The sequence below is a fragment of the Prunus mume genome, unplaced genomic scaffold (genome assembly GCF_029339155.1).
Source record: "Prunus mume cultivar Tortuosa unplaced genomic scaffold, ASM2933915v1 scaffold18, whole genome shotgun sequence".
NCBI lineage: Eukaryota > Viridiplantae > Streptophyta > Magnoliopsida > Rosales > Rosaceae > Prunus > Prunus mume.
Genome location: NW_028296564.1, coordinates 316,091 through 343,626, shown reverse-complemented (window position 1 = coordinate 343,626; position 27,536 = coordinate 316,091). Strand labels below are relative to the sequence as shown.

The following is a 27,536-nucleotide window of genomic DNA, read 5'->3' as shown; positions in this document are numbered from 1 at the left end:
TGAGCAAAGCATGGTAAGCCACATCCACATCTACGACATAGAACTTAGCAAGTGACCGAATTGGCCCAACCTTCAAATTTACTTGCACATGCCCGACTGTGACCTTACTCTTATTCCCGAAATCGCTAATGTTCGTTTGTGATTGGACAATTTTGGATAATAGGATACCAGCTGCCGTAAGCACAGACAAAGGTAATATGTTGACAGAGGAACTCGTGTCTACCAAAGCTCTCATTATGAACACATCATTGATTTGTCCCTCTAAATAAAGCGGCCTCCTATGGTCCGGGTATGGAACTTCCATGTCTTCGTCCGTAAAAACAATAGCATTATCATTTTCCAAAAATGACCTTTGTGGTTGAGCGGTAAAGCAATGAGAGTTAGACTCCGCAGAGATATTCATCTGAGCTACAGCAGCTGCTTCTCTTGCTTGAGGCTCGAAGCCAAGTTGGTCAAAGAGTGATTTGAACTTCGGGTTTCTTTGAAGGACCTGTGAAGCTGTGGGCCCTGTTTCAAACTTAAATAACGTTCCATCACGCTTGTTTCAGCCTTGTGAGATTATGAAATGTCACAGTGCCGCTACCCCAATAAAGCCCCAGTAGCATTCTTCCGGCATGTCTAAAACAAAACTTCGTTGCACGAGTTGTTACCCTATCCATCAGCGAGCGGCCATGGTGTGTTGTAACTTGAAGGCCTCAAATATTTACACCAATATGCCTTCTCCATGTTTCCGCAAGGTTCCCATATAGCTTTCGACGGCTTTGGGTCATTCCTCCAAGGGTGGCACAATTCATCATCATCGAGCAAATCATTGGAACATGTAATGACAACAGCTACCTCCTTTCCCCTTCGTTTTGGCAAGGGGTCTTCATCAATTGTTTGCTTCTTAAAGGGAAGTTCAAGGACTCCATCATGTATCTTGGTATGTAAAATCCTCCTCAGACTCTGACAAGCAGTAGTTGGATGCCCCACAAATTGATGATAACGGCAATACCTAGGATCATTCTTTTCCTCTCGGGTAGGAATTTTGTAGGGTCTGACAGGCTTGATTACGCCATCAGCAATCATTGTGTCAAGGATAGCATGAAATTCTTCATCTTTGCATGGTAGTGGTGGATACGTCTCCTTATCCTTCCGTTTGCGTGAATTGTAGTCGTTGGATGGCTTGTCATCTATTGCTAATGTCTGATGCACTTCCTTCTTCTCATTCCTCCAAGTCCTTTGTCCTGTTGGCTTGACGGACATGCTTGTCTTCCTTACAGACTTCCATGAGAAAATTGACTAATGGTAATATTCTCCAAATACACTCTATAATCTGCCACAATATTGCTGATGCAGATTTCAACAAGCGCCTCCTCATCTTTTTCATCGTAGCAATCCAATGCCAGGTCCCGGAACCTACGCACAAAGTCCACGGGATCCTCACCATGCTTTTGACGGGTGTTGTTGAGTTGAGTGATGGTGACTCGCTCTTCATGCTGGAAATACTTCTTACAAAACCTGCTTGCCAAGCTTTCCCAAGAGTGTATAAAGCTTGGTGCCAATGTCGTATACCATGTGTAAGCACGATCGGTGAGACTCTTTGAAAATTCTCTAAGTCGGAGATTATGATCACCAGCATATGGTCCCAAGGCATCAATGAAGCGATTGACATGCTCCTTCGGGCTCCCCTTCCTTCCGTCAAAGAGGACAAAGGTTGGTGCTTCATAGCCTTTAGGATATGGTTGCTGGAGCAAGCTTGATGGGTACGGCGGCTGAGGAAGATATTTCCAATCTTCCTGACTTCGACTCAGCTCCTTTTCCAGCATGGCAACAACATCCTATTGAGTGACAAAAGATGGTCCTTTTTGCTCAGACTCCTTTCCGGCAGCAGCAGATTCCTCTTGTGGGTGTTTCTCATTCTCTTCATTTGGCTTTGGAACCGAATTTTTGAGTTCTTTTATCATCTCTCCCATCTCCCTCTGGGTCTCACCCATAGCATGAATGGCATTTGCAACAAGGTCTGTGAGGGTAAAGTTCCCTCACTTGCACGTTCTTCTTCTCTAGAATAGGCATGTTGCCTTGATTCTGAGTCAGCATGGCTTGGCCCATCCTGGGAAGTCATGTTGTTGCTTCTGGTCTTCTTTCTTGGAGGCATTGATGAAGATAATGGCTTAATCCCCAGCAAAGTCGCCAATTTATGTAGGGGACTTTTTCTTCCTGCAGCTAATGGGTTTGGATTGCTTTGTAAAAGGGTAGACTGAGGAGACTGTCCCCTTTGTTTAGGTTCGAAAATTAAGCCCCAAAAATACCTCAAAAGGGCAGCAAAACCTTAGGAAATATTTTGGCTATCTTCACCAACCATAATAATGGTAACTTACAGATGGCTTTGGCATGCTTACAGATAGTCTTTTTAGCTCAGCATGAGTTGCATGTGGCATGGGAGCAAAACCAACAGAAGTTTAGCACTAAAAGAGAGATTAGGCTTGGTTTATGAGAAAAGAAAGTGTTAAGGTAAGGAATGAGATGTTTTGTGAGGAATTTGACTGGGGAAAGAGGAAAAAGAAAGGCGAGTTCTTCTGGCAGCGTGCCGAAAAACAAATTGGAGAAGAAGGCTAACAGTGCACGAGGTTGTTAGGTTTTTGCAAGTTAGAGAGAAAGCTTGCTCTTTGAATTTGAGTTGCCTCTGTTGGGTAGGGGAAGCCTCAATTTATAGCTGCTGGAAATCACCATTTTTCAAGAAACCCTAATGGCTTCTTCCCATTTTGGCTAAGCTTTTTCCTCCTTTCTCCTCCTCTTCTCTGACTTCCCTATCTTGGCAAAAATTGCCTCTGTCTATTTGCACGAATTCAGGAGATTTGAGACCTCAACGTCCCCCATTTCCCACTATACGGTGGGCACTTCCATTCTTAGCTCTTTTTTCTTCTTTCCTTCCCTGCTTTGGCTAAATCTGATGAAGGAAAGGAAGTGAAGGTATGTGTTGGTCCAAGGGTGTTCTGACAGCATGCGAGGCTAGTATTCCTTGGTTCTTTGAGCGTCTCTGGCTTGGAACTTGTTCCAAGCAGCTTTGCTTAGTGAGTCTGCTAACCTCCTTCACGTGTCTTCTATTTTTTTCAAAAGAGCTTAGGCTTTTGTGGATTATTTTGGGATTTTTTGTATGGGCCAAGGTGGTTTCCTAAGCAAATGGGTTTTTTTGTTAAACATTGGGCCTCTTGATTGGGCTTTTTTTGTTTTTGGTTGAGTTATTTTGCTTGGGCTATTGGGCTACTTTTCTCTTTTGTGCTTACCCACATGTTTGGACCTAAGAAATGGGCTTGAGTCTCGAGACTCCCAAGCAACCCGAGACTTTCCATTTCTCGGCCCATCAATGGGTCTCATGTTGATTTATTGCCATCCATGCCACAACCCACTCAAGCAAGCCCTGGTTTTTTGTGTGGCTTGGGCCCTCTTAGGCTTGTAGAGTGGTTGGGTGTGCGATAATGATTTCGTGCTTGGCATGTTTTAATTTATCGTCCTGCGATGCTTATTTTTTGCATGGGCCTGTAAACCCGGTATATTTTATCTCAACCCCGAGCGATTTTATTTATTCAGCGTGGCACGAACTGTAATTTGCATGTGGTGGGTTTGGTGCACTCGCTTACGCTTTTCCTAATGGATCGTCGTTTCGATAATTTATTCGCCCAACCATGTATTTTTGGGTCTCAACAGTTCCACTGCTGATTTGGGGTGAGAACCATTCTCAATAAAAAAATGTTCTAAAAAAAAAGTTATAGGGCAATCACTATTTATGTGAATAGTGGCTGCCCTTGCAAAAAACAATGTGTGTTTCCACCCGTTGTCATGGCAAAGGGCAATTACTATTCATTTTTTGTTTTTTTCACAAATTTTTTTAACCTCAATAATTAATTTGGATAATATTTTCGGATAAGATTTTCGGGTTCCTACGTGTCAATACTATTCATATCTCATAATCAGATAAAATTTTCAGATAAGATTTTTAGTTTCAAATTTCAGATAAATTTCAAATTTCAAATTTAAGATGCATTTCAAAATTCAAAATTTAGATGAATTTCAACATTCAAATTTCAGATAAATTTCAAATTTCAAATTTCAGATAAATTTCAAATTTCAAATTTTAGATGAATTTCAAATTTCAGATAAGATTTATCTGCACCAAAGTTTTCTATGAAAACCAGAGGCTCAGCTCATACCTCTCACACCACATCTTCTCTATATTTTCATTTTTCAGAGTTTAGAATTCATATGTCATTCTCAATGGATGACATGAGTAAGATCTTAGAGAGGCAAGAGCAAGAAACTAGAGAAAGAAGGCGGAGACGAGCTGAAGGCAAAAGGGTGCAGAGAGAACTAGATTAACAAATTGTCATAGCAGTGGCTTTGCTTGATGAAGAAAATCAGAGCCGTCGTGGTTCACGAGAAGGACGTGGCCCGAATGTGGACAAACATAGGTATTTTCGGGGTAAGAATCTTCTGGAAGATTATTTTATCCCAACTTCTCTGTGATCTGATGTTGATTTTCGAAGGCGATATAGAATGCACCCATTTGTTCAATAAATTCATGCATGATATTTGCAATTATAATGAATACTTTGTTCAAAAATGTAATGCTGCTGGGGTTTTGGGACTTCTTCTCGAGCAAAAGATTAAAACTATTATGCGAATTCTAGCGTATGGTTCATCTACTGATCAGGTGGATGAGATTGCCCGGATGGGGAAGTCCACTACTTTGGAGAGCTTGGTAAGATTTTGTGATGCAATAAACTTTGTATATCAGGACTACTTGCAGACCTATGCCCAGGGACCTCCAACGACTTCTACAAAAAACTGAAGTTTGAGGATTTTCAAAAATGATTGGTAGCATCGACTGCATGCACTAGCAACAGAAGAATTGTCCAATTGCCTAGCAAGGAGATTATGGAAATAAGAAAGGGCAAAAAAGTATCATCCTTGAAGCTGTTGCTGGATTCGATACATGGGTTTGGCATGCCTTCTTCGGAGTGGCCGGCTGTCAAAATGACTTGAACGTGCTGGGTCAATCCTCGGTGTTCAACGATGTTTTGAGAGGTGAAGCCCCGAATATCATCTACGAAATCAACAATATCGTCTACCATGTATTATCTAGTAGATGACATCTACCCGAGGTGGACCACATTTGTGAAATCTATTCCGCATCCCCGATTCGCGAAGAAAAAATTATTTGTTGCCTATCAAAAGGGTTTCAAAAAAGATGTGGAGAGGTGTTTTGGTATCCTTCAAGCCCGGCGACTTATTATTAGGGGTGCAGCGCGCTTGTTAGATGAGGAAGTGCTCAGGAGCATAATGATGACTTGCATCATCCTTCATAATATGATTGTGGAGGATAAGTATGATTACGATGCTGCAGAGGTCTACGAACTAGATCCCATGAACATGGCCTTGACACAAATTTATGAAATGCTCATGGGGCCAAGTGGAGAACCATTGGAGCATGAACCGTTGGTTAGGGATGGCCATTTCATGACCCGTATGATTGATCGATATACGGAGACGCAATCGTCTTATATTCATGAACGACGTCAAGTTGACTTGATGGAGCATTTATGAGCGGTGAAAGGCAATGACGATGAATGAAATGAAGTGAAGAAGTTTTATTTTTAGTTATGCTTTGGTTGTGGTTTTTTTATTTATGCTTTGGTTGTAGTTTATTTATTTATGCCTTGGTTGTGGTTTTTATTTATTTATTTATTTATGCTTGAATTGTGGTGTGTTTTGTTTTTCATGTTTTGTTTCATGTATGGAATGTTTTGAATAAAAAAGAAGTTTTATTGAATGCTTTCTTTATTCACTCAAATAAAACCAACACAATTAATTAAGAATTACTGCTAATTAAATGAAATACATGAATTGCAACAATTTTTTTAAACAAAACATTAAAAAAAGTTAACTAACTTAATGGTTTTGATCATTTAACCAATCTGTGTTGCTAGGTCCATTGTCTCGAAAAAGTCTTGTTCTCATAACATCTCTTCATTCTAGCTTCCAAAATTGTTTTGTTTCAAGAGACATATGGCTTGTATTCATGGCCATGGTTTCCCGATCATTCTTCTCAATGTTTACTTCGCGTGCATACTCCCTTTCTTGGTATGCATACTCCCTTTCTTTTGCATATTCTACTTGAATTGCCCTCTCGTCTTCTTGGGCTTTCAAGTCTATTTCAATTCTCATGGCGCTTTACCTTGCAATTTTCTCCAAAAATTTAGATGTATTATTGCTAGAATTACTCCCTCTCTTTGCCTTTGCCGCCTTTCTCCCAATAGGCCTCAGCTCCTTTTCGATGGGTGAGTCTTGACTCATCGGCGAATCTATAGGCGAATCTAATGCCGGTGAATTGTGGAGTGGCGTCTCGGTCAACACAATAGTTGGACCCGTTGGAATAATTTGGAATCTTTGACAATTCTTCACCACCTCCCAACATTGATCATGGTTGAAAACTTTTTTGCCTTGGCCAATAACACCAAACCACATTTGTGCTTGCATAATCTATAAATAAATAAATAATGAAATGCAAAAAACATTTACAAATTGTTTAGAAATGTAAGAAACATTACAAATTATTGGAAATGCAGGAAATATTAACAAAATATTGAAAATGCAAGAAATATTAACAAAATATTGAAAATGCAAGAAACATTAAAATAATATATTAGGACATTAAACTTAATAAAACAAAATTTACAAAATATTTATCTCGTTACTAAGATTTTCCCTGCTTCTATGGTTGTCCCTCGCTTTTGCAAGGCATCTCTCCATTTTCCCTACTATGTATTGAGAATTTTCCACCTACTAGACAATGACATTTTCGCATGAGTTGACCCCAGAACTCTTTCACAAAATTCGGCATGATTTTTTTTTCCACAAATGACAAAATTTCATCTCATTGCCTGACACGGACAATGATTAATTTGGACCCAACACTCACACAACAAAACATCTTCCATGGTGCTCTACGCCCCTCCGGTTTCGATAGAAGAAGCCATAAAGATGATAAATAAAATTACAATTTGAAAGAGAATAAAATGTTGAGTAAAGAGTGAATAATAGTATAAGTAGAAGAAAATGTATGAGGATTGGTGTTGAAAGTGAAGGGTATTCGTAGGTATTTATAGGAAAAAAATTCAGAATTTTTTCATAATTTTATAGCCAAAAAAATGCCAGTCGTTGGATTGGAGGAGAGAAGGCATCGAGCGCCCATACGAAGATACGTGTCTTCGAGCCATTGAACGCGCAAGGTCGACATCAACAAGATGCAAGTTCAATTTTTTTACCATTGGCGTGCAATGCACACGTTAACGGTAAAAAATTTGAACCACGCTGACATCATCCTCCCGTCGGGCCGCAAGTTGGGCAAGACCTACCTTCGATCCAACCCGCCTTCGTGGTCTCGATCCACTGGGCAAAATGGCCCACCGAATTGGATTTTTGCTTGGCCTCCCCAACCTCGGGCTTGAGCTCCTCATTGGAGTTGCTCTTATACCTCCTTATTTCTCCCAAAACTACTAAAACACTACCATGACCAAGACCCAAACAAGAACCACGCTACGACGCCATCCCTCCCGTCGGGCTGCAAGTTGGGCAAGACCTACCTTCGATCCAACCGTGGGTCTCAGATCCACCGGGCAAAAGTGGCCCACCGAATTGGATTTTTGCTTGGCCTCCCCAACCTCGGGCTTGAGCTCCTCACTGGAGTTGCTCTTATACCTCCCCATTTCTCCCCAAAATTACTAAAACACTCAGCCATGACCAGTACCAAACAAGCATATGAAATACACCCATTGCCTCTCTGCCCTTCGTTACCAATATGAGAAATAGAGGGACACAAAAAGTCTTGATTTTTTTTTTTCAATCACACCCATATATGAGAAAGATAAAAAGTCACTTTTGGTTCTTGTAGTTTGCCACTTTTATCATTTTGGTCAATGTCATTTCAATTTGATCAATTTTGTCATGTGTTTTTAATTTAAGCAATTCAAGAATAAATTCTTATTTCTGTCAAAATAGACTCTCCTGTTAGTTGTTGAGGGGCATTTCAGTCCAAAGACAAAGGATGGAAAAAATAATAATAATAAAAGAGAGAGAGATTCATCCCCTTTGATCCCAAACCCTAGCCTTAGCTGTATCCCCCCACCTGAGAATCCTAATGGGACATCACTGTTGGAGCGCATGTGGCCTCTACAATGGGAAGGAAATCACCAGCCCAACATGAGCTGAATGGTATCTCTAAATTGCTGTTTGGTTTAGGAACTGAAAATGATGATGAGCCAACTGTTGAATTGGGTCGTTGCTTGACACTACCAGTTTCATCAGTGCCCTCCATTAAAAACCTTGATTCATCAAAACAAAAACCATGAGCTAAGTACTGGTTGAAATGTGAATCAAAAGCCTCGCAGCCCTCGCCGCCTTCCTCTGCGTCGAGACCAATTTCCTCATTGGCGTCTGGGTCTCGCTCCAGTTCAAGTAGATTCAAATTGAGAACCCTTCGATCGTTCTAGTGCTCGAACGCCTCCTCTTCGCCTGCCTCCCCCTTCTCTGCCTCTCTCTTCTCCCATATCGTCTAGGTCTCGCGCTTGGGTCTCGTTCCAAGGTCACCATCTCCGCCCTCCTACCTCAACCAACAGCTTCCCCTGGTTTGGGCTGCACTGAATGCCTCCTTTTTTTCTCTTTTGAATTATTATTTTTTCCATCATTTGTCTTTGGACGGAAATACCCCTCAAGAACTAATGGGAGTTACAGTGGTAAAACTACAGGACCAAAAGTAACCTTTTGCCTATGAGAAATAGAGGAGTAACATAGAGAGAGAGAGAGAGAAAGAGAGAGAGAGAGAGGCAGGGGCTGGGCTGTGTTTTGGGCGGGTGGGGTGGTTTTTTGGGCGGGGAGGTGGTGGGAAAGGGATAGCTGAAGACTTGAGAAGCTACATGCTCTATGAGGCCAAATAAATATCTTGAATCAGGGTGGCTGTGAAAAAAGCTACAGCCCATCATCCTTACATAATCCATAGGTAGTTTGAGTCTAATTGCAAAGTTGGGAAAGAGAATATTGAGAGAGAGTGAGGAAGAACAGGAAGTAGCTTCAAATATAAATGAAGCAAGTTTCATCAATTACTTTTGGGCCTTGTTATGGGTCTCTCTGTTTCTCAGCTAAACGTCCCACTCTTCTTCGCTTTACCCACCACTTCAAGTTCCATAGTACCAGGTATTACCCTCTCCTCGTCTCCTTCTCACTCATACTTTCATTCAATTCAGAGGTTGTTGCTTTTCTTTAATGGGTTTTCATTTCTCACTTTCTATATGTGCTGTCTCATTTCATAGTTTGTTCTGTATTGTTTTGATGGGTTTTCATTCTTTTATTATCTTATGTTTCCAACTGAATGGTGGGTTTGTTTAGCAAATTAATGAACAAGGCCGTGCCGTGGAAGTTTGTTGTTTTAATGGATGGTTTGTAACTGCTTTATTTGTTAGTATTTCTCTTTTGACTTATGTTGTTCGAGTAGACTTGATAGGAACCTATGCACTTGGGTCTGTTTGACTCTTTTTGTTTTTGTTTTTATAAGACAAATAGGTTAGTTTTTAACTTTGTTTTGTGACCTATGTGTATGGTGGAACAGAGCAATGGCATCCCACATTGTTGGTCTTCCCCGCATAGGACCGAAGAGAGAGCTCAAGTTTGCCTTGGAATCTTTCTGGGATGGGAAGAGTAGTGCTGAGGAATTGCAAAACGTGGCTGCAGGTCTTAGGTCATGCATCTGGAAGCAGCTGGCTGATGCTGGTATTAAGTATATCCCAAGCAACACCTTCTCATACTATGATCAGATGTTAGACACGACAGCCATGCTTGGGGCTGTACCTCCTAGATATGGTTGGAAAAGCAGCGAGGTTGGCTTGGAGACCTACTTTTCAATGGCTAGAGGGAATGCACATGTTCCTGCTATGGAAATGACCAAGTGGTTTGACACCAACTAGTAAGTGAAATATGCAGCTCATGTTTCAAGTATTTCAATGAGTTTGGTTTGTGTTTGTAAAATTGTCTTAATGGAACACCTATGGCACATCCTTTTCTGCAGCCATTACATTGTCCCTGAATTGGGGCCACATATTAGGTTCTCTTACGCCTCTCACAAGGCAGTGGATGAATTCAAGGAGGCCAAAGCTGTAAGTCTTCCTCAATTTTAAGATCTTGTCTTTTGTTCCAAGTACATGTTAATATTTAAATAAATTGAAATGGATCCAAGTAAAATTAATGAATCGTAAATGCCATGAATAGTCTGTTTAAGGGCTATCTCACACTTTATGGTCTATAACTTTATCATGTTGCCGTGTGATTTGAGAATAACATCTCATTTTAAGTACTATGACTTCTTATTTCGTGTATTTTTATCATATCGCCTTGAAAGGAGATGCCAAAGTTTTTGTAATTTTATTTTAAATAGTTTGTTATGAAAGAATTAGCCCACTTTTCTGCATCTAACTTAATTCCTTTTTAGTTTTCAATTTAATGTCCCATATTTGTATGAATTGTTGATTCATTCATATTTTGATACAATGCAGCTTGGATTGGATACTGTTCCCGTCCTTATAGGACCTGTATCCTACTTGTTGCTATCAAAACCAGCAAGGGGTACTGAACAATCCTTTCCCCCTCTATCCCTACTTCGCTATATTCTTCCAGTTTACAAGTAACTGACTTTCCCTATTTCATAGACTTTTATATGTTTTTATATTAGTTGTGTTTGTAATATCTCTAATGATGATCAAAACCATACAGGGAGGTTGTGGCAGAACTTAAGGCAGCTGGTGCTACCTGGATCCAGTTTGATGAGCCCACCCTTGTTTGGGATCTTGATGCTAACCAATTGCAGGCATTTGCTCATGCCTACTCAGAGCTAGAGTCATCTTTATCTGGTTTAAATGTTCTGATTGAGACGTACTTTGCTGATGTTACTGCCGAGGCATACAAGACACTTACCTCTTTGAAGGGTGTTACCGGTTATGGGTTTGACCTAATTCGTGGAGAAAAGACCCTTGATTTAATTAACGATGGATTTCCTTCTGGAAAACACCTTTTTGCTGGAGTGGTTGATGGAAGGAATATATGGGCCAACGATCTTGCATCTTCCCTCCGTACCCTGCAAGCTCTTGAGGGCATTGTTGGAAAAGGTTTATTGATCAGTGATTAAGTGATGGATGTATTCAGTTTGCTGTAAGTAATTTTATCTAATATAATATGTTTTTCTGCAGACAAGATCGTTGTCTCCACATCCTGCTCTCTTCTACACACTGCAGTTGATATAGTGAATGAGACTGAGTTGGATAAAGAGGTTAAATCATGGCTTGCATTTGCAGCCCAAAAAGTTGTTGAAGTAAATGCCTTGGCTAAGGCATTGTCCGGACACAAGGATGAGGTATTTAATTTTTAGTCTTTATTTATTCTTGTTTTTTTAAATTTTAGGCATAAAAAAATATTATAAATCTAAAACTTCTACATTTGATAATGGTTTTTAATATTTTTTTAAAAAAAAATAAAATAAAATCTTATGTACCTTCTGATTATCATTTAGACAGTCCTAAGATATTTGAGCATTCCATTTAACGATTTTTCATATTGGAGGGATATTATGCATGAAGCATGTAAACAAATGAGTCTTTCAGAGCGCTGAACAGTGCAAAAAATACTGTTTTGATCTTTCGGTACTGAATGTTTCTGATTGCATTGACATAGTCATTAACTTTACTTGATCATCTTGATGTCCTCCCTATGCTATCTCTCTCTCTCTCTCTCTCTTCCCCCTTTTTTACTTAAGACTATGCTATGCAGTGCTGTGGACATTGTTATTTATAGAAGCAGGTGAATTACTGCATATTTAATTTATCTCCTACTAGATGTGTTATTTGGGACTGGAAACTTTCTGTAATTCTTTAAAGCTTTCTTACTTTGAGGATCTTTTCATTTGTAGTACTTTTGAACTTCTCACAACCTAATCATTTCCAGGCATTTTTCTCCACCAATGCCGCAGCTCAAGCATCAAGAAAATCCTCCCCTAATGTGACGAATGAGGCTGTCCAGAAGGCTGTAAGTTTTTCGGTTTTTTATGTTTATCTGTTTTAAAGTGACCTGTAAGTGATTATTTTGCACTTATGGGGTTATCATTCTTTCTTGCATAGGCTGCTGCACTGAAGGGCTCTGACCTCCGTCGGGCTACAAATGTGACTGCAAGGTTAGATGCTCAGCAAAAGAAGCTGAACCTTCCCATTCTTCCAACAACCACCATTGGATCTTTCCCTCAAACAATAGATGTAAGAAGAGTGCGCCGGGAATTCAAGGATAAGAAGTGAGCATTCTTGTTCTGAAAGTTGTGTTGACCTCAGAATTCTGTTCATTCTTTTTACTGCAAATATTAAAGTGCTCTCTTCATCTTCCTAGAATCTCTGAGGAAGATTATGTCAATGCAATGGAGGAGGAAATAAACAAAATTGTCAAGCTCCAGGAAGAGCTGGACATTGATGTGTTGGTACATGGAGAGCCCGAGGTGAGCTTTCAATAGATAGAATGCTTGTTCGTTCAACTAGGCCATGCTTTTGTTGTACAAAGAGGGTTTATGATTCCTGATTATATTTGTCAATATATTGCCAACCCAGAGGAATGACATGGTTGAGTACTTTGGGGAGCAATTATCTGGATTTGCCTTCACTTCCAATGGGTGGGTCCAATCTTATGGTTCCCGCTGTGTCAAGCCACCTATCATCTATGGTGACGTGAGCCGCCCCAAGCCCATGACAGTCTTCTGGTCTTCACTAGCTCAAGGGATGACGAAGAGACCTATTAAGGGCATGCTCACTGGACCTGTTACCATTCTGAACTGGTCCTTTGTGAGAAATGACCAGCCCAGGTAAGAATACAAGCATACCAATTTCCTGATCTTTTTTGGTTATTCTTTTCTAGCTTTTAAACAAGGTATCTGCCTGCTTTCAGATTTAAGACCTGCTATCAGATTGCTTTGGCCATCAAGGACGAGGTTGAGGATCTTGAGAAAGCGGGCATTACCATAATCCAGATTGATGAGCCTGCTCTAAGAGAGGGTTTGCCTTTGAGGAAGGCTGAGCAGGCTCTCTATCTAGGTTGGGCTGTTCACTCCTTCAGGATAACGAACTGCGGGTTCGGGATACTACCCAGGTTCCTTTTCACTTCTCTACCATTTGGTCCGGTCTATAAGTCAGCAGTGTCAGATCATTTTTTGTTTCACTTCAGTGCTAGATCTTTTAAGTACTTTGACTAAACATGTGTCAATTGACAGTATAAAAAATTCATTTATAAAATGGAATTAACGAGGCTGTCTAACGGATACAAAGAGATGGTTTCCAGAAACTCATATACTGAATACAAATTAATAGTATGAATTGGCCAACTTTATCAAAACGTTAGTATAATGCTAAATTCTTGTTTTGGACAGATCCACACCCACATGTGCTACTCAAATTTCAATGACATCATTCACTCGATCATTGACATGGATGCGGATGTTATCACCATCGAGAACTCCAAATCAGATGAGAAGCTGCTCTCAGTCCTCCCTGAGGGACTGAAGTTTGGTTCTGGCATTGGTCCTGGTGTCTACGATGTCCACTCACCCAGGATCCCGTCTGATACTGAACTTTGTGTCAAAATTAAGAATATCATTAAGGTCCTTGAGAACAACATGGTCTGGGTTAACCCAGACTGTGGTCTCAAGACACGCAAATACTCTGAAGTCCAGCCTGCCCTCAGCAACATGGTTGCTGCTGCCAAATACAATCGGCAGATGTTGAGGCGTTCAGACTGATGACCAGTGAGCTTAGGACCGATATGGTCTTATCTTGGGGAAAGGAAATTTTGTTGTTGGAATTGCTTTGCTATATATTTTCATTAGGGTAGGTGATAGCCTAGTAGTAGTTTTTGTACATGCTTTTTTGGCTTTAGGCAAAATTGTAGCAACGGTCCCTGGACTATGACCAAACTTTACTTTTCGTCCCTCATATTGCTAAATTGTCACAGTGGTGTTTTAATTAGATCTCATGTCGCATCATTGGTCTTTCTGTTAACTTGGTTAAATTTTCTGTCAAAATTAAGGGCAAATTGGGAAATTCATAATATTTTTTTTCCTCTCTCTCTCTCTCTCTCTTCCCGACCCTCTTGTGCGCTCTCCCTCTTCCCTCGACGATTTCTTCTTCCCCATGACTACCACTTGCAAGCTCCAACCCTCAAACCTATTTCACAACCACCATCTACTGTAGTTCGCAACCCCAACCCCCATCCTCCACCCCATATTTGGTCAAAATAGAGAAGCAGAGGGTTGATGGGTATCTAGGTGGGCCGCTTGCATTGTCCGTCTCCTTAGAGCAACTCCACTCATTTGCCCTTGGCTATGGCAAGAGGGGAGCTAGGGCAGCCACTATTCACGCGAATAGTGGTTGCCCTTACAAATAATATTTTGTGTTTCCATAGCTAAGGGCAATTACTATTCATTTTTTTGTTTTTTTCACAAATTTTTTTACCTCAATAATTAATTTGGATAATATTTTCGGATAAGATTTCCAGGTTCCTACGTGTCAATACTATTCATATATCATAATTGGATAAAATTTTCAATTTCAAATTTCAGATAAATTTAAAAAAAAAATTGGCTGGTATTTATAGAAAAAAATTCATTAATTTTTGGGTTTTTTAAAAAATTTCAATATTTTATTGCAAAAAAATTCTGTTGGATTGGAGGAAAAATCGATCGAGAAGAGACGACACCACATTGCAACAAAAAAATCACATTAGTGGGCTGACGCCAGCCTGGCGTCAGTGATGACATCATCACTCGCTGGACCTCGGGCTGAACTAGCCTTTTGGCCAGCCCAACATGGTAGGACCCACATGTTGCCCGGGCTTGGGCTCATCGCTGGAAATGAAATTTTCTTTTTTTTTCCCCCAGCCCGAGGCTCTGTGGCATGGGTGGAATGGCTCTTAGTGGGAGGATGGATCGCTTTCCATCACTTTTGGGTTTTTTGCTGCACTGAAGATCGCTCCTCATACAGGTTTCAATTTCATGTACCTAGCTAAGTCATGCTTGGCTGATGAAGAATTAGAGAGGCCATTCTTTTTTGTCAGCAAAGAAATTTGGGGCTGGGAAGAAATTTGGGTGGGTGAAGAAATTGGTGAGGGGGAGAAGAAATACGGGTGAGAAATATATGTCTTATGTTGCCTTGAATGTTTTCATTTTCAGATAATTGAAGCATTGCTGGACAGATGAAGAGGTTAGAGTTGCAACTGGAGATGCTGAGCATAATTTAGTTATGCATCCCCTGAAGCTTAACAGTTCCTATGCCACTAGAAAGCTGGGCAATGCAAACTGCATTGCAGTTAAAGGAAGGGGAACTATAAATTAAAAGAAGAGAAGAATTGGTGTTGCTGGGGTGGGGGGGAATTGGGGCTGGAGAGAGAGATTTTGATTCATTTTTAAAAAAAATTGTGTGAAAAGACATTTTTACCCATACCAAGTAGGGCTTGTCATTGCCATGTCATCATTTTTCACAGAAAAGTTGTGAGATGACGGAAACGACGATTTCTGAAAGTGGAGGCATAATTAAAGTACCACCGTAATAATTTAACAATATAAGGGACGAAAAGTAGAGTTTGTTCTTAGTCCAAGTACTATTGTTACAATTTTACCTTGGCTTTATTATCTTCAAATCTCCTATCAGCCCTTGTGTATTTTGCTTCTCCTTTATGTTTTAGATTGCAGGAAAAACCTGTAACGTTATGAAGTAAAAGCAATTAGCTCTCTTTCTGCCCCACTTTTTTGTAATGATCTCGGAGCATATTGCAGAACAAAAATTCATCTTACGGTATGATTTTATTAAATCAAAATGTAAACAACAGCCATACTTTGAACAGTTATTTAGGTGTTGTGTGGCCTGTCATTTTTTCTTCTTCTTATTTTTGGTGCTAGGCCAGTTTATTTTTTGACATTGCAATATAGTGTGCTTCGAACAGTTAATTTAGGTTATAAGGATTTGTTTGAGGGCTTCAGCTTCATCATTGCCCTTTCTTCCACTGTCCATTCCTCCAAATCCCCTACGTAACAAACTAATCACAGATTTGCAAATCATTTCACTCCATTTGTGCGATTGGTATCCCAAGACAATCAATTTTAGGGCCCCTAAACTTTCCAATGCATCAAGGGAAGCTTTGCCTCTCAACTCAAGAAAATATATCAATTGAGTTAGGTTCGCTGGTGCCTTGTGCTGCTAGAAGTAGGTTGATTTCGTGTTCATTTTTTTGCTCCGTCAAGCCAGCTGCAGCCCTCACTTTTGAGTAAACCTTCCATGTAACAAGTTTCATACCCCTTTATTATCCATCATGAGCCACGTGGTGATAAAGATAGAGATAAAGGTGTAAGAAACATGACATAGACAAGTTTTTTTTTCCCTAGTCAGTTGCTGACTTAGGATGTAAAAACTATATGGCTTAGGATTTAGATTTCCTCTAGGATTTTAGACATTAACGGTGCTCAATATGGGGAAAATAATTAGATGCCCTTGGAAACAAAAACCAATTGAAAATGATCTCTAATTTCTCCATTTCTATCTCATCCCTCTCTCTTCTTACTCCTCCCCCCGAGTTAAGTTTTTCTTCAACCAACAAAAATTTATTAAACCCTAAATATACAATAGTTTGATAATTAAATTAAATCATATCACATAAACTAATGCTATTCTGTGGTATTACAACACAAATTTCATATGACAAGGATCAACTGCTCACAATTTTGAGCAATGGACATCATTTCTTTAATCTATCATTCCCATCTAACTGGCCACTCAAATAAGAAAAGCAGAAGTGGCAACCAAATGCATAAATAACATGGAAGAAAAGTATTATACTGATGACTGGATCAGTCGATTAGAATTAGTCCACATATTCACTCATATGAAGGAGAAATGCATTCATCAACCATATCCAAAAGGTTTGTGTTTTCCAGTGCCGCTGCCACCCGTTCCTTATCATTCAATTGCTTATTAACTGCACACGGTAGAAAAATAAAAGTACAAATGTTAGATGAGAATTTATGAAATTTATACTAAGCTCAGGTCACATATTTGCTACAACATGTTAAGGTCCCGTAGTCCAATAGATGCTTCAAATCGTCCAGTCTTTGTGTGCTAGAAGCTATCACCAAGATGAAAGGTAGGACTGACTTCACTTTCTCTATTAGCAAAAAGTTAAAATAAGTCGGAGAAATGATTTTTAACAGATGTTGGAAACCTTTGCAGGCAAGCTAGATGGAATGCCTGGCTATAAACTATATTGTGAATTGCTGAGAATCATATGAACGAATCATGAGTCGTGTGATTTTCCAAAGCCCCATCCACATGGCAGAAAACCCCCAAGAAACAGAAGAGAGAGAGAGAGAGAGTACCGGCAGCTTCAGTTGCATGAGATCCTGGTGCCACCCTAATATCCACCTAACCACACGAAAAAAAAAAATTCCATGACCATTTTGTTTGCATTGGCTATTCGCAAAATTAATAATTATTTTTGCATCATGCTTTCAGAAACAGAACTTCTGCATTTGCTTTTGAATAGCTGAGACTTCAACCAGTACATCAGACAATGCCACCAAAAAATAATAAAGAATTCAACAATCAATTAGATGCACCATAGACAACTAACAAAAAAGATATCTAGAAAAAGGAGGGGAGGGATTGGGACCTGACATTTGCCATGCCGTCTATCATATTTAGCCTTTACAAAGGTGGTACTTGGTGATTCACATGGGATTCCATGTGTCCCATGCTAGTTGGGTTGGAGCTGGGCGGGGGGTGGGTGTGTTACAAGGGAAACTCAGATGTTGACTCTAGTATAGTACAAATTTTAGCAGTACATCAAGCAATGTAGTGGAAAGCAGAAAGAACTAAGTAACATATCAATAAATGGTCGCGCATCACAGGTGGCAGACAATACAGAGTGAGAAGATTTAAGATGATACACGTTGCCAATATTTGGAACAAAATGATTAGCAAAAGAATTCTCTCTGAATGGCATCACAAAAAGCACACCGACTTGTATGTGGAGTGTGGACTGATCAGAAGATACAGCTGCTACATCTAGCAATTATCACTTCTAACACTCCATGCTTTTTACCAAAGCTATCTCCAAGATGCCATTAATGGATCATTTACTTAAGTGACTAACTATACGAATAATGCTTTTACAAGATCTTAGCAAACTTCACGAAGTAAATAAGAAAGATGTAATGGAATTGTTGATGACTCTCCACAAAATTTGAGAACCTATACAGTTCTTCCAACTTCTACTGATTAATTAAAACATACTTTGCTTCATTGTATATTGACCTTGAATTCAATCAACCATATCCAGAGTCTCTATCTCCAATATTTTTTCTACCATTGTTATTTATTTGAGCTATATGTAGTAACCTAGGAGGTTTGTTAGCCAGTCTAGCATCAAGACAGAAAATAGCAAAATAACAGCACAGGCTTTGTTCATCAAAATATTTTACTGTTGTGGAGCAGAATATCTTGGAATGTTCCCTGCTTCCACACTAAATTCACACACCTTCAGAAATGGTGCATGACACTTTGCAAGTATGTTCAAACAGTTTATTTCTTATAAAGTCATAACAAAATTCTAGTAATAAATGGTACAAACAGTTTATTCAAACAGTTTTTATGCAATCACAAAATTCACTCCCATTTTCACCTATATTAAATGGTACATAAAGAATGTTGTAAGACAAAGACAATCACAAGAAAATAAAGGTCATACCTTGTAACGAGAAGGCAGGCTCCTTAAGAGTTTAACGCGTAAGCAAAGACCAATAACCGTTGCCATACTACAATGTTCGACGGTAGGAGTAAATGTGACCCTGAAGAAAACAATTATCATTTATTCAATCAACAGAGTTTAAAACCCAAACTGAATTAGGAAAAACTGTTTAAATGAGTATATAAAGATTTGTCTACCTGATGTAACCACGACCATCGTCTACTTCAATTGCATCTTCTGTAATTACTTTGAGCTCCTCCAATGAGTAAGGGTGTTCCGGGTCTTTTATATCTCTAATGTGATGTAACAATTGTTAAGAAAGACCAAATTCTTCTCGGCATACAAGACGAAATACAAAATTACTTTGAAACCAAACTCACAAGGTTAAGCTATAGTAATTAAGTTCATCAAGAGTCTAATATGCATTGATAAAAGCATCAGAATATGCACAGATGCTTCATGTACATATAAGATTACAAGCATACATGTAATCATACAGAAAGGATATCAAAAATTTCTTGTTGGTCAATGCGTTCAACAGCATATTCATCGGCAGCAGCAGTTGGGACACTGCGAACCCGACGCTCTTTCTTTTCGTAGATGACCGGATTAGCATTTATTAGCTCAGACACCATTTTTCCTTCAGAAAAACAGAGAGAACAAATTAAGTAACAAAATTAGAAACAAAAATACACCAACTTGTGAAGAACAAAACTTGGATATGAGACGGCTGAAATATTCAAGAATAAAAAATTCCCAATATGCAGATGCAGGTTTATCAGAGATTCAGATTGCTGAGAATTCAATTTATTTATCATATTCTAGACAAGATTGAAAGAAAAAGTTTCACGAAAATAATATGAGAAAGGCAACCCAGAAAGAATTCTGACCTCTTTTTGTGATCTTCTCTTTCTTCAGGCTGTCAAATTGCAGAAGCTAATGGTTTGAACTTTGAAGAGACGTAATCGAGCGGTAATTGATGGGTTCGGTTTTTAAGCAAACCGAATAGCAGGGGTTGTTGGGAGAAAATATGATGGCGTGAGAGGAGAGAGAGGGGTTATCGAAAGAGTAAAACTCTGCTGTCCCTAAACCCTAAACCAAAAAGCCTGCACCTACCATGTTCCTCGTCGTGATTTTGACACGCGTTTCCTCATGGGAAGTTGGCTCTGTTAAAGTCCATTTAATTTCTACCAAAATACTAGCCTACGTTTTCACCATATGTAACCAGGTTTTATATGTTGTTATCAATATGTTGATAAATAAGTTGGTACTCGTAACGCTGTTGTTACATTATTCGTTTGGTGTGATGGATTATATAGTTGGATAGGATTCATAATCAAATGTTTGGTGGGCCTAAAAATAACATAAATTGGATTATGTCTAATTCTACAAAACCAATATGTTTGGATTAAGTTGGTTTAGATTATGTCTAATCCTACTAAGACGTGTAATTGCACATTTCATTAAATCCAACCCTTTAATCACGTGCAATACCAAACAGATCATTGGATTATTATTATCATTTCCAATCCAATGTAATCTAATCCAATCCAATTCTACCTTATAATTCAGTTCAATCCAAGTCACCAAACATGGTATAACAGTTTTTGTGAATATTTTTCGTAATTGTATTTGCCAATAAACTTCACTATATCAACAACAAATTATATTATCATATTAGATACATACAATCGAACTAATCATATTATCTCTGCCTTCAAACGTATCATATTAGATACACATTAGATGATGCTTTTTTTGGTTACTAATCCCCTCATGCTTTTAACATGCAGAGATAATGATCATTTGCCTTAGTTTTGCTGCCTCCACACCAAATGAATGCACCTAATTGGCAAATCTTCCTCCAAAAATTCACGCGGGAAGCATTGCATGTTGCCTTTAGAAAACAAACCACAAAGATGAGTTCCCTTCCTCAAGCCAACACTACTAATTCTTCAGCTCTTCCCCTTCAGAGTTCATCGTCTCGGATCAGTTTTGTTTTAGAGAAAGAGGAAGAAATTAGTTAGAATTAATATAATGTACAAGAGTAAGCTGCAGGAGCTGTGCCATGGGAAGAAGTGGGGGTTGCCAAGATACACGGCCATGAAGGATGGACCGGATCACAACCCTGCCTTCAAGGCCTCTGTATCTGTAAATGGCTTCTCCTTTGACTCGCCCGTTGTGTGCAAATCTTCCAAACAAGCGCAGAACCAAGCCGCCATGTTCGCTTTCCTCCACTTCACCTCTTCACCTTCTTCTTTTCCTTCTGGTATGTTTTTTATATTTCTCATCTGGCTTCCATTTGATCTCTTTCTTAGTTTCTTTTCTTCCAATCTAGTACTGTTCTTGTATGCTTCACGGCACTTGTACTTTTAGCCCGACCGATTATATTTTAAAATAGGCTGCATATATGTGATCCATTCTACTGATGAACAAACTAATTGCCTTAAAAGAATGAATATTTTTTCCCACAGATTATTAAGTGAGAAAAATATTGCTCTGCATCTATTTGGAAACTCTTAACTTGCATGAGGCTAGTGTTGTCATGTTGTCATATCACTCACTTCACTATCACAAAAAGGGAAAGATTTAAATCAGATATAGTTATATGAAGTTCATAGGAATGAAGCACATTTCAACTTGGCAAACTTAATCTATAGTTTAAATGGATTGAATATTTCATAGGCCTTTCCGATATACAACTGATTTTCTTTATCATCAATGACCGCCTCTTGTAGTTGAGCCTACTGTTACAGCTGATGAGCATACTATTGAGAGCCCAGAGTTCTTCAACACTTTGAAGGGGCCAGAGCATGCTGCTGCGAACGCTGTTTCAATGTCATCGTCACAAGACGGTGCCCAAACCAGTGCAAGTTCACTTAACTAGTTCTTGTTATTTTGCTCTCGCTTTTTGGTGGTTGCAAAAATGAACAATATCTTATGGTGATGCGTGTGTTCATTTTACGCGACATCCTAGATATGAATTTATTCATTTAATAGAGTACAGAGTTAATTTCTTTATGTCCTTGTGCAGGTTGAATCTGGTCATTACAAGAATCTCTTACAGGAGTTGGCTCAGAGAGAAGGCTTTTACATGCCAGCATATAAAACTGCGAGATCCGGTGCATCTCACTTGCCAACATTCTCCTCCACTGTGGAAGTTGAAGGAGAGGAATTCTGTGGGAAAGCAGGGACATCCAAGAAACAGGCAGAGCTGAATGCTGCAGAAGTTGCCTACATTGCTTTAAAAGAGCGTAAGTTAGTTAGTATTCTTCCTCTTCTGATATGGTTTGAGATTTTTGCGGAAGGAAGCTTCTTTTGTATATCATTTAATCTGAGCATGAGTAATAAATTAGAACAGATTCTGTATGTTCTTCTGCTACATATGAAGTTTTGTCTTCCAAAATTTTTATTAGGCCATGACAGACAGCAGGCACATAAATGATTTCATTAGGTAGCTGAATAATTGCGGATAGGTTTCTGTTCATTGCTTACTCAGAGAAATCTTTAGTTAATTCACAAGCCATTTTTTGCGTTACGTTTGGTGATCTTGACTCTGCTGCACATTGTTGCAACGCCAATATTTGTATCCTCGTTGAGTTATGTGCTGCTTGTGCACATTTCCGTGGAAGAAAGCCAATGAATGTGCATTGACAAGGTTAATTTCTGTTTAGGTGGATTGAGCCGGGCTACTGAGATCACTTCCTGCCATCTGAGAGAAGGTGCTCTCAAGACCACTCAAAGCTCTGACTTGAGAATGACTGTTGATTCAGTCAAGAATCTCATACATGAAGAACAATTGGTTTCATCTCCAGCTATCAAGTATGAGGAATGTACTAAACATATCAAAGGTGACATCTTCATCTGATACCTAGGAGGAATGTTAAAAACCTTGTTGTTTTGTCCAAAAAACCTTTATGTTCTTCGTTCTTACTTTTATGAACATTTATGAAACGGGCACATTACACGATTTATCAGCCAACGCCAATCTCGAAGCTGAGGTCTCTGATTCATTTCATGCAGTACCGGAAATGGATAACATGAAAGAAACCGGAAATCCTTCTTCATGCTCTGAATCGATGCTCCCTTCAACTGAAGAAAGCCCTTCCTCTCCAGCATTTATACAACCCAATCTTCCTGCTGTCACAAATGTAGGCAAAGGTACAGGGGTGAGGAGTTACTTGCTGTGCAACAGGGTTAGAGTTTACACACAATTTCCTGATATTGCATTCCCTAATAGCATAACGGTGCTGCCTGTTAGTGATGACAAGTGGGTGGCTTTCAGCTTGGAGTTCCCAAATGAAGAAAGTAATTAAGTTGAGTTGCTGGTGTTACCAGAATATTGTCTTTGACAAGACCTCGTTTTACCATGATATCCAACTGGACTTTCAGTTATGTTTACCCTAAACTTATGGCATGTATCTGCTTCTCATGCTGGATGCTGATCCCATTTGCACTAGTCTTATGAACTTAAAAGTTATGACTGAAACAATTTAGTATAAAATTACTTTTGGGAAAATTATCGAACATGAAATAACATTTAGAACATAATAATAATTTTTAACTGGTAAATCAAATTTTACAATGAAAATGTAAGTAAATGAATTAGGGATAACCTTCCAATGGCCAAGCCCTCTTATTCAATTCATGCATTTTTCATATGCATGCATGAGCAGTCAGTACAGATTTACAGTTCTTGGCGTTTAATTTCCTGAATGGATTTGATTGTATGCTTGGCATAGAACCAAAGTACCAGAACAAATAAAAATGCTAAACCCAATTTCACCACTTTCCTTGGCTGCTGCTTCATCTCCATAACCAGCCCATCCACCACCTGCTTATAGTTACAGCTAAAAGAGCACTTCTCAACACCAGCATTGTCCTCAGGATGCCCAAATATGGCTCTTCTAAGCTCCTCCTTTGTTGAATCCTCAACTTTTTTCCCACGATCTTCATCAAGTTTTTCGGTGTTTTTAGCGGCAATCTTGTCCAACCCATCACCTCTCTTGTCCTTGTGCATTGTTTTCTGAGCAGCATTGCTAGCCTCAGCTTCCACTTGGTTGCTACTCTTACTCACCCTACTTGGTTCCTTTTCTGTTGTCTGCGGAGGCGCGTAATTACTATTTTTCCCCTGTGAAGTTGCTTCGTTGCTTTTCTTGATCTGCTCTTGGTTATTAGCACCAGTCATTTGAGGCTGCGGCCCACCGGTGCTCATGGGTTTAGGAAGCTTTGGAGCTTCCGTGGCGGGTGGCTTTGGAGCTTCTTTGGTGGGTGGCTTTGGAGCTTCTTTGGTGGGTGGCTTTGGGGCTTCTGTGGTGGAGGGTTTTGGTACTGGAGCTATTATTTTGGGGAGCTTGACAGAAAGAACGCCGTTCTCAAATTTGGCAGAAATGTCATTGGGATCACAGTTTGAGGGAATTGGGAATTCCTTGCGGAAGCGCTCCCATTTGTTGCCACCAAGTGGGCGTTCACCAAGCACCCTTACGTATCGAGCTGAGGTTACTTGGATCTTCAGATTCTCCTTTTTATATCCTGTCACAATAAATCAACGCCAATCCAATATTCTTCCATCAATTCCAAAACATAGAGAACAAGAAAATCAACTCAAAACTTCACACACAGGTCATCTTTTGTTACGTTATTCTTTGGCTAGAATTTGGTTAAGATTTTCTGTTTTTTATTATTATTATTATTATTATTATTATTATTATTATTATTATTTTTAATAATAATTAAAAAAATGTTTAAGATTTAGGTTGCAATCATGAGTGGAATCGCAAAAGTGACCACTTTGTTACATCACTTTTTTTTTAACACAAAGCGATATTCTACACGGAATTGAACTTGGGTGCTAAAGGGGTCGCCTTAGTCAACTGACCTAACCCACATTTCACATTTTTTAAATCCAACAATATTCACCTTGAAATACAATAATGTCAAATTCTTGGTCCAATCCAAATCTTTAACCAAATAAAAAGAACATTTTCTCCTATCAAATTCAAGATTTTTGGCCTTGATTGCAACCAAATGTAAATTTATTACACGAATATGATTGCTTGTTTTAAAAATGCATACGGACCAAATTCAAAACCCTAGCAAAGTATATGGATTTGACCCTATTACTTTTCCCCCATTTTCTGTCGAACTGCTAACATGTGAATCTAGCTCCATACAAAACTAAATAATTGGCTATAAGTGGAGACGTCCAAGATGTTAGAAAACAATGGAGGATTCTACATTGCCCAACATCTTGGTTTTGAAAAAATAACAATAATAAATAGAAAAATATCAATATGACAAAATGAAATTCATAAGCAACAAACCCGACAGATGGACGAGGAAAGCGTCAGATGCTTGCTCTCGTACCCATTCTTCTAATGGCTCAATGTCTTGGAAATCACGAGCAAATGGCTTTCCCTCCATCTAAATTAGCCTTATTAATTTGCAGTGGTCTCTCTGTTTTCTGTGTATGATTAGATTTCTGTTTGAAACCTTGTGAGCGATATGATGGAAGCTCTAGGGTTGGTTGGATTTATAGCACACACATTGGCATGAAGAGATTGGAAACTGAGAGGTCCTTCTGGCCCTGTGTTTTCTTTGGATTTAGTTATTCCTTTTTCTGGTTGCTAGCTTTTCTTTGTTTAAGATGTTCACTTATGCTTTGATTGGTTACGCATCATAAATTGGTGGCTTCATGCATTGGCAAAGTGAAGGTTCCTTGTCTCTTTCATATACTCTTTCCAAATACTTTCTCGCTAGAATTTCAGCATCTTCCTTGGACAGAGACTTGGATTTTGAATTTACGGCTTTCCTACCTCCTTGTGAATGTTTATGGTTGGTGAAAAAATTGAATGGGGATTTCCCAAAGATGGGTTCACATTGGATGTAAAAATTCTGACCACGCTCTAGGGTTAAAAATAAAATGAAAATGTAATTTCATGTTCAATTGTGTGTTAGATTATTTGGGATGGGAGAAATTAATCTAATTTCTTTTTTTATTTATCGTGTTTCCGTGCTACGTCACAAAAACTTCACATTTACATGAATGAATGTAGAGTTATTTGAGGTTAAGAGAGTTTTACAAATGTAAGTGTGACCTCTACCTTTGTTCAATGATAATTTGTTGAGTATCAAAATGATTGAGGAGGTTTTCCATAAATAAATAAAACTCATTTATATAAAGATAGAAAGAATAAAGTCACAAAAGAAAAGAACATGTGTTAGGCTACATATTTTCTATATTTTAGTTACCTAAGCATATGAACGTAGCACGTCATCATTAATCCTTGCAAATGATTTGCTCTTTTGGATGGTGTTATAGATGATTGGGGCTCTATGGATTGTTGCTTCTTTGATTTTCATGCATATGGCCTATGCAAATGATTACTTCTCCGGAGGAATGAGCCTCTAGGAATTGTACAAATTATTCGGCTTTTGAGATTTGTTATTTCATATAACGAAAAATTTGCTATTAATACTTACAAAATTGTTGTTTTCTTGTTTGATTTAAAAAAAAAAATTAAACGGTAAAATTGTGAAATTATGTATGCTGAGACTTAACAATAGTCTAACTTTGATTGAAAATTAAAAGGAAGTTTTTTCACTATTATGCTCAATATAGGGGACTAAATTATTAATAAAATAACATAAAACTTACATGAAATGGACTTTAGAAACACACCCGAAGCTCATTTACAATATAATTAAGAAGTTTTGAACTCCTATAATTTACAAAATTGTCATTAGTTTTCTTAAAACAAGTCCAACCTCCAAACCTTACAAAAAAACCTAAAACATTCAAAATAAAAGGGTAAAACTGAAAATTGTGTATTAAGTAAACTCAAAAATAGGACAGCTGGCAATAGTAGGGTTTTATTTTTTATTTTTTGGGGTTTGTTTATACAAATTAAATGGTATAGTATTTATCTGTAACACTAGTGTTAAAAATGAGGTATATAACTAAATATCTCAAATTAAAATATGATATGCATTCATTTAGAGAAAAACGTATAGCAGGACGCACAAATTATGTGGATGTTGGACTAAATGAGTCATAATTTCTATTGTGGAAAGTTAAAATGAAATAAATAAGTAGGTATACTAAATGAATATGATATTTAAACTATGCTACACTATATACAATAAGGAAAAAAAAGAAAGTATTGGGCGAACCACATTTGCAACATTTTATTATACGTGCAAAGAGTAATGTCAGTGAGACCACATTATGTATTATATCTTTTTTTTGAATTACAACAATATTGTATTTTAAAGGAAGGGACAGAGTTTTGAACCCAAGCCAACTGGTGATAAGAGCATGTCCAGAGCAAAAGGCCAGCCCAGGCAGGAGGGGGCCTAGGTCCGGGGAGCACTCTAGCTCGCAACATCCAGCTCGGGCAAGGCTTGGGATCCACGAGGCCGGGCAAGCCCAAGGGGAGATCTGGCTCATCACCTTGCCTTTGGGCTGCTGACGTCAATGCTGACCCACAGCTATCATAAACCGACGACTACAAGCCACGTGGCTTCTCCTAGAGCCTTCAATCCAAAAATCTTGTAAAATCGAATGGCTGTCCATTTTTTGGCTAAAAAAAATTGAAAACAAAATCTAAAAAATTTGTATAAAATATCCAAAAAATATGGAATTTTTTTCTATAAATACCTATCAATATTATTCACTTTCCACACCAAATCTT

General features: G+C 38.7%; 4 protein-coding genes and 1 long non-coding RNA gene across 6 annotated transcripts; 3 read left to right on the top strand and 2 right to left on the bottom strand.

Annotated features, from left to right (window-relative positions):
- The first annotated feature begins 8,097 nt into the window (after positions 1-8,097).
- On the top strand, positions 8,098-14,075 carry LOC103330179 (5-methyltetrahydropteroyltriglutamate--homocysteine methyltransferase-like). Its single transcript, XM_089043710.1, is given in 13 exon segments — positions 8,098-9,228; positions 9,641-9,994; positions 10,097-10,184; positions 10,581-10,708; positions 10,798-11,189; positions 11,271-11,434; positions 12,022-12,102; positions 12,195-12,361; positions 12,454-12,559; positions 12,669-12,919; positions 13,003-13,184; positions 13,187-13,203; positions 13,481-14,075. Coding segments are annotated over 13 exon segments (2,412 nt in total). The 5' UTR covers positions 8,098-9,115; the 3' UTR covers positions 13,850-14,075.
- A 906-nt stretch (positions 14,076-14,981) lies between these two features.
- On the top strand, positions 14,982-15,736 carry LOC148914361 (uncharacterized). Its single transcript, XR_016123093.1, has 2 exons — positions 14,982-15,193; positions 15,278-15,736. It is a non-coding gene; the product is annotated as an uncharacterized LOC148914361 (long non-coding RNA).
- A 991-nt stretch (positions 15,737-16,727) lies between these two features.
- Positions 16,728-19,478, bottom strand: LOC103330168 (protein AE7-like). Its single transcript, XM_089043719.1, has 5 exons — positions 19,347-19,478; positions 19,041-19,141; positions 18,844-18,943; positions 17,474-17,519; positions 16,728-17,076 (listed from the first exon to the last, which is right to left on the bottom strand). Exons 1-5 carry the CDS (start codon positions 19,476-19,478, stop codon positions 16,976-16,978), a joined length of 480 nt encoding a protein of 159 aa, XP_088899845.1. The 3' UTR covers positions 16,728-16,975.
- Positions 19,479-20,606: 1,128 nt separating this feature from the next.
- Positions 20,607-23,400, top strand: LOC148914360 (double-stranded RNA-binding protein 1-like). Of its 2 annotated transcripts, none has more exons than XM_089043720.1 (5): positions 20,607-21,112; positions 21,582-21,712; positions 21,878-22,097; positions 22,518-22,694; positions 22,822-23,400. In XM_089043720.1, exons 1-5 carry the CDS (start codon positions 20,881-20,883, stop codon positions 23,157-23,159), a joined length of 1,098 nt encoding a protein of 365 aa, XP_088899846.1. In that variant the 5' UTR covers positions 20,607-20,880; the 3' UTR covers positions 23,160-23,400. The 2 variants fall into 2 exon arrangements, with proteins under 2 accessions (XP_088899846.1, XP_088899847.1); XM_089043721.1 differs by having other exon boundaries at positions 20,613-21,112; positions 22,867-23,400.
- On the bottom strand, positions 23,383-25,438 carry LOC103330158 (uncharacterized). Its single transcript, XM_008232715.3, has 2 exons — positions 25,167-25,438; positions 23,383-24,375 (listed from the first exon to the last, which is right to left on the bottom strand). The coding sequence occupies exons 1-2, from the start codon at positions 25,264-25,266 to the stop codon at positions 23,531-23,533; spliced, it is 945 nt and encodes a 314-aa protein (XP_008230937.2). The 5' UTR covers positions 25,267-25,438; the 3' UTR covers positions 23,383-23,530.
- Between the last annotated feature and the right edge of the window lie 2,098 nt (positions 25,439-27,536).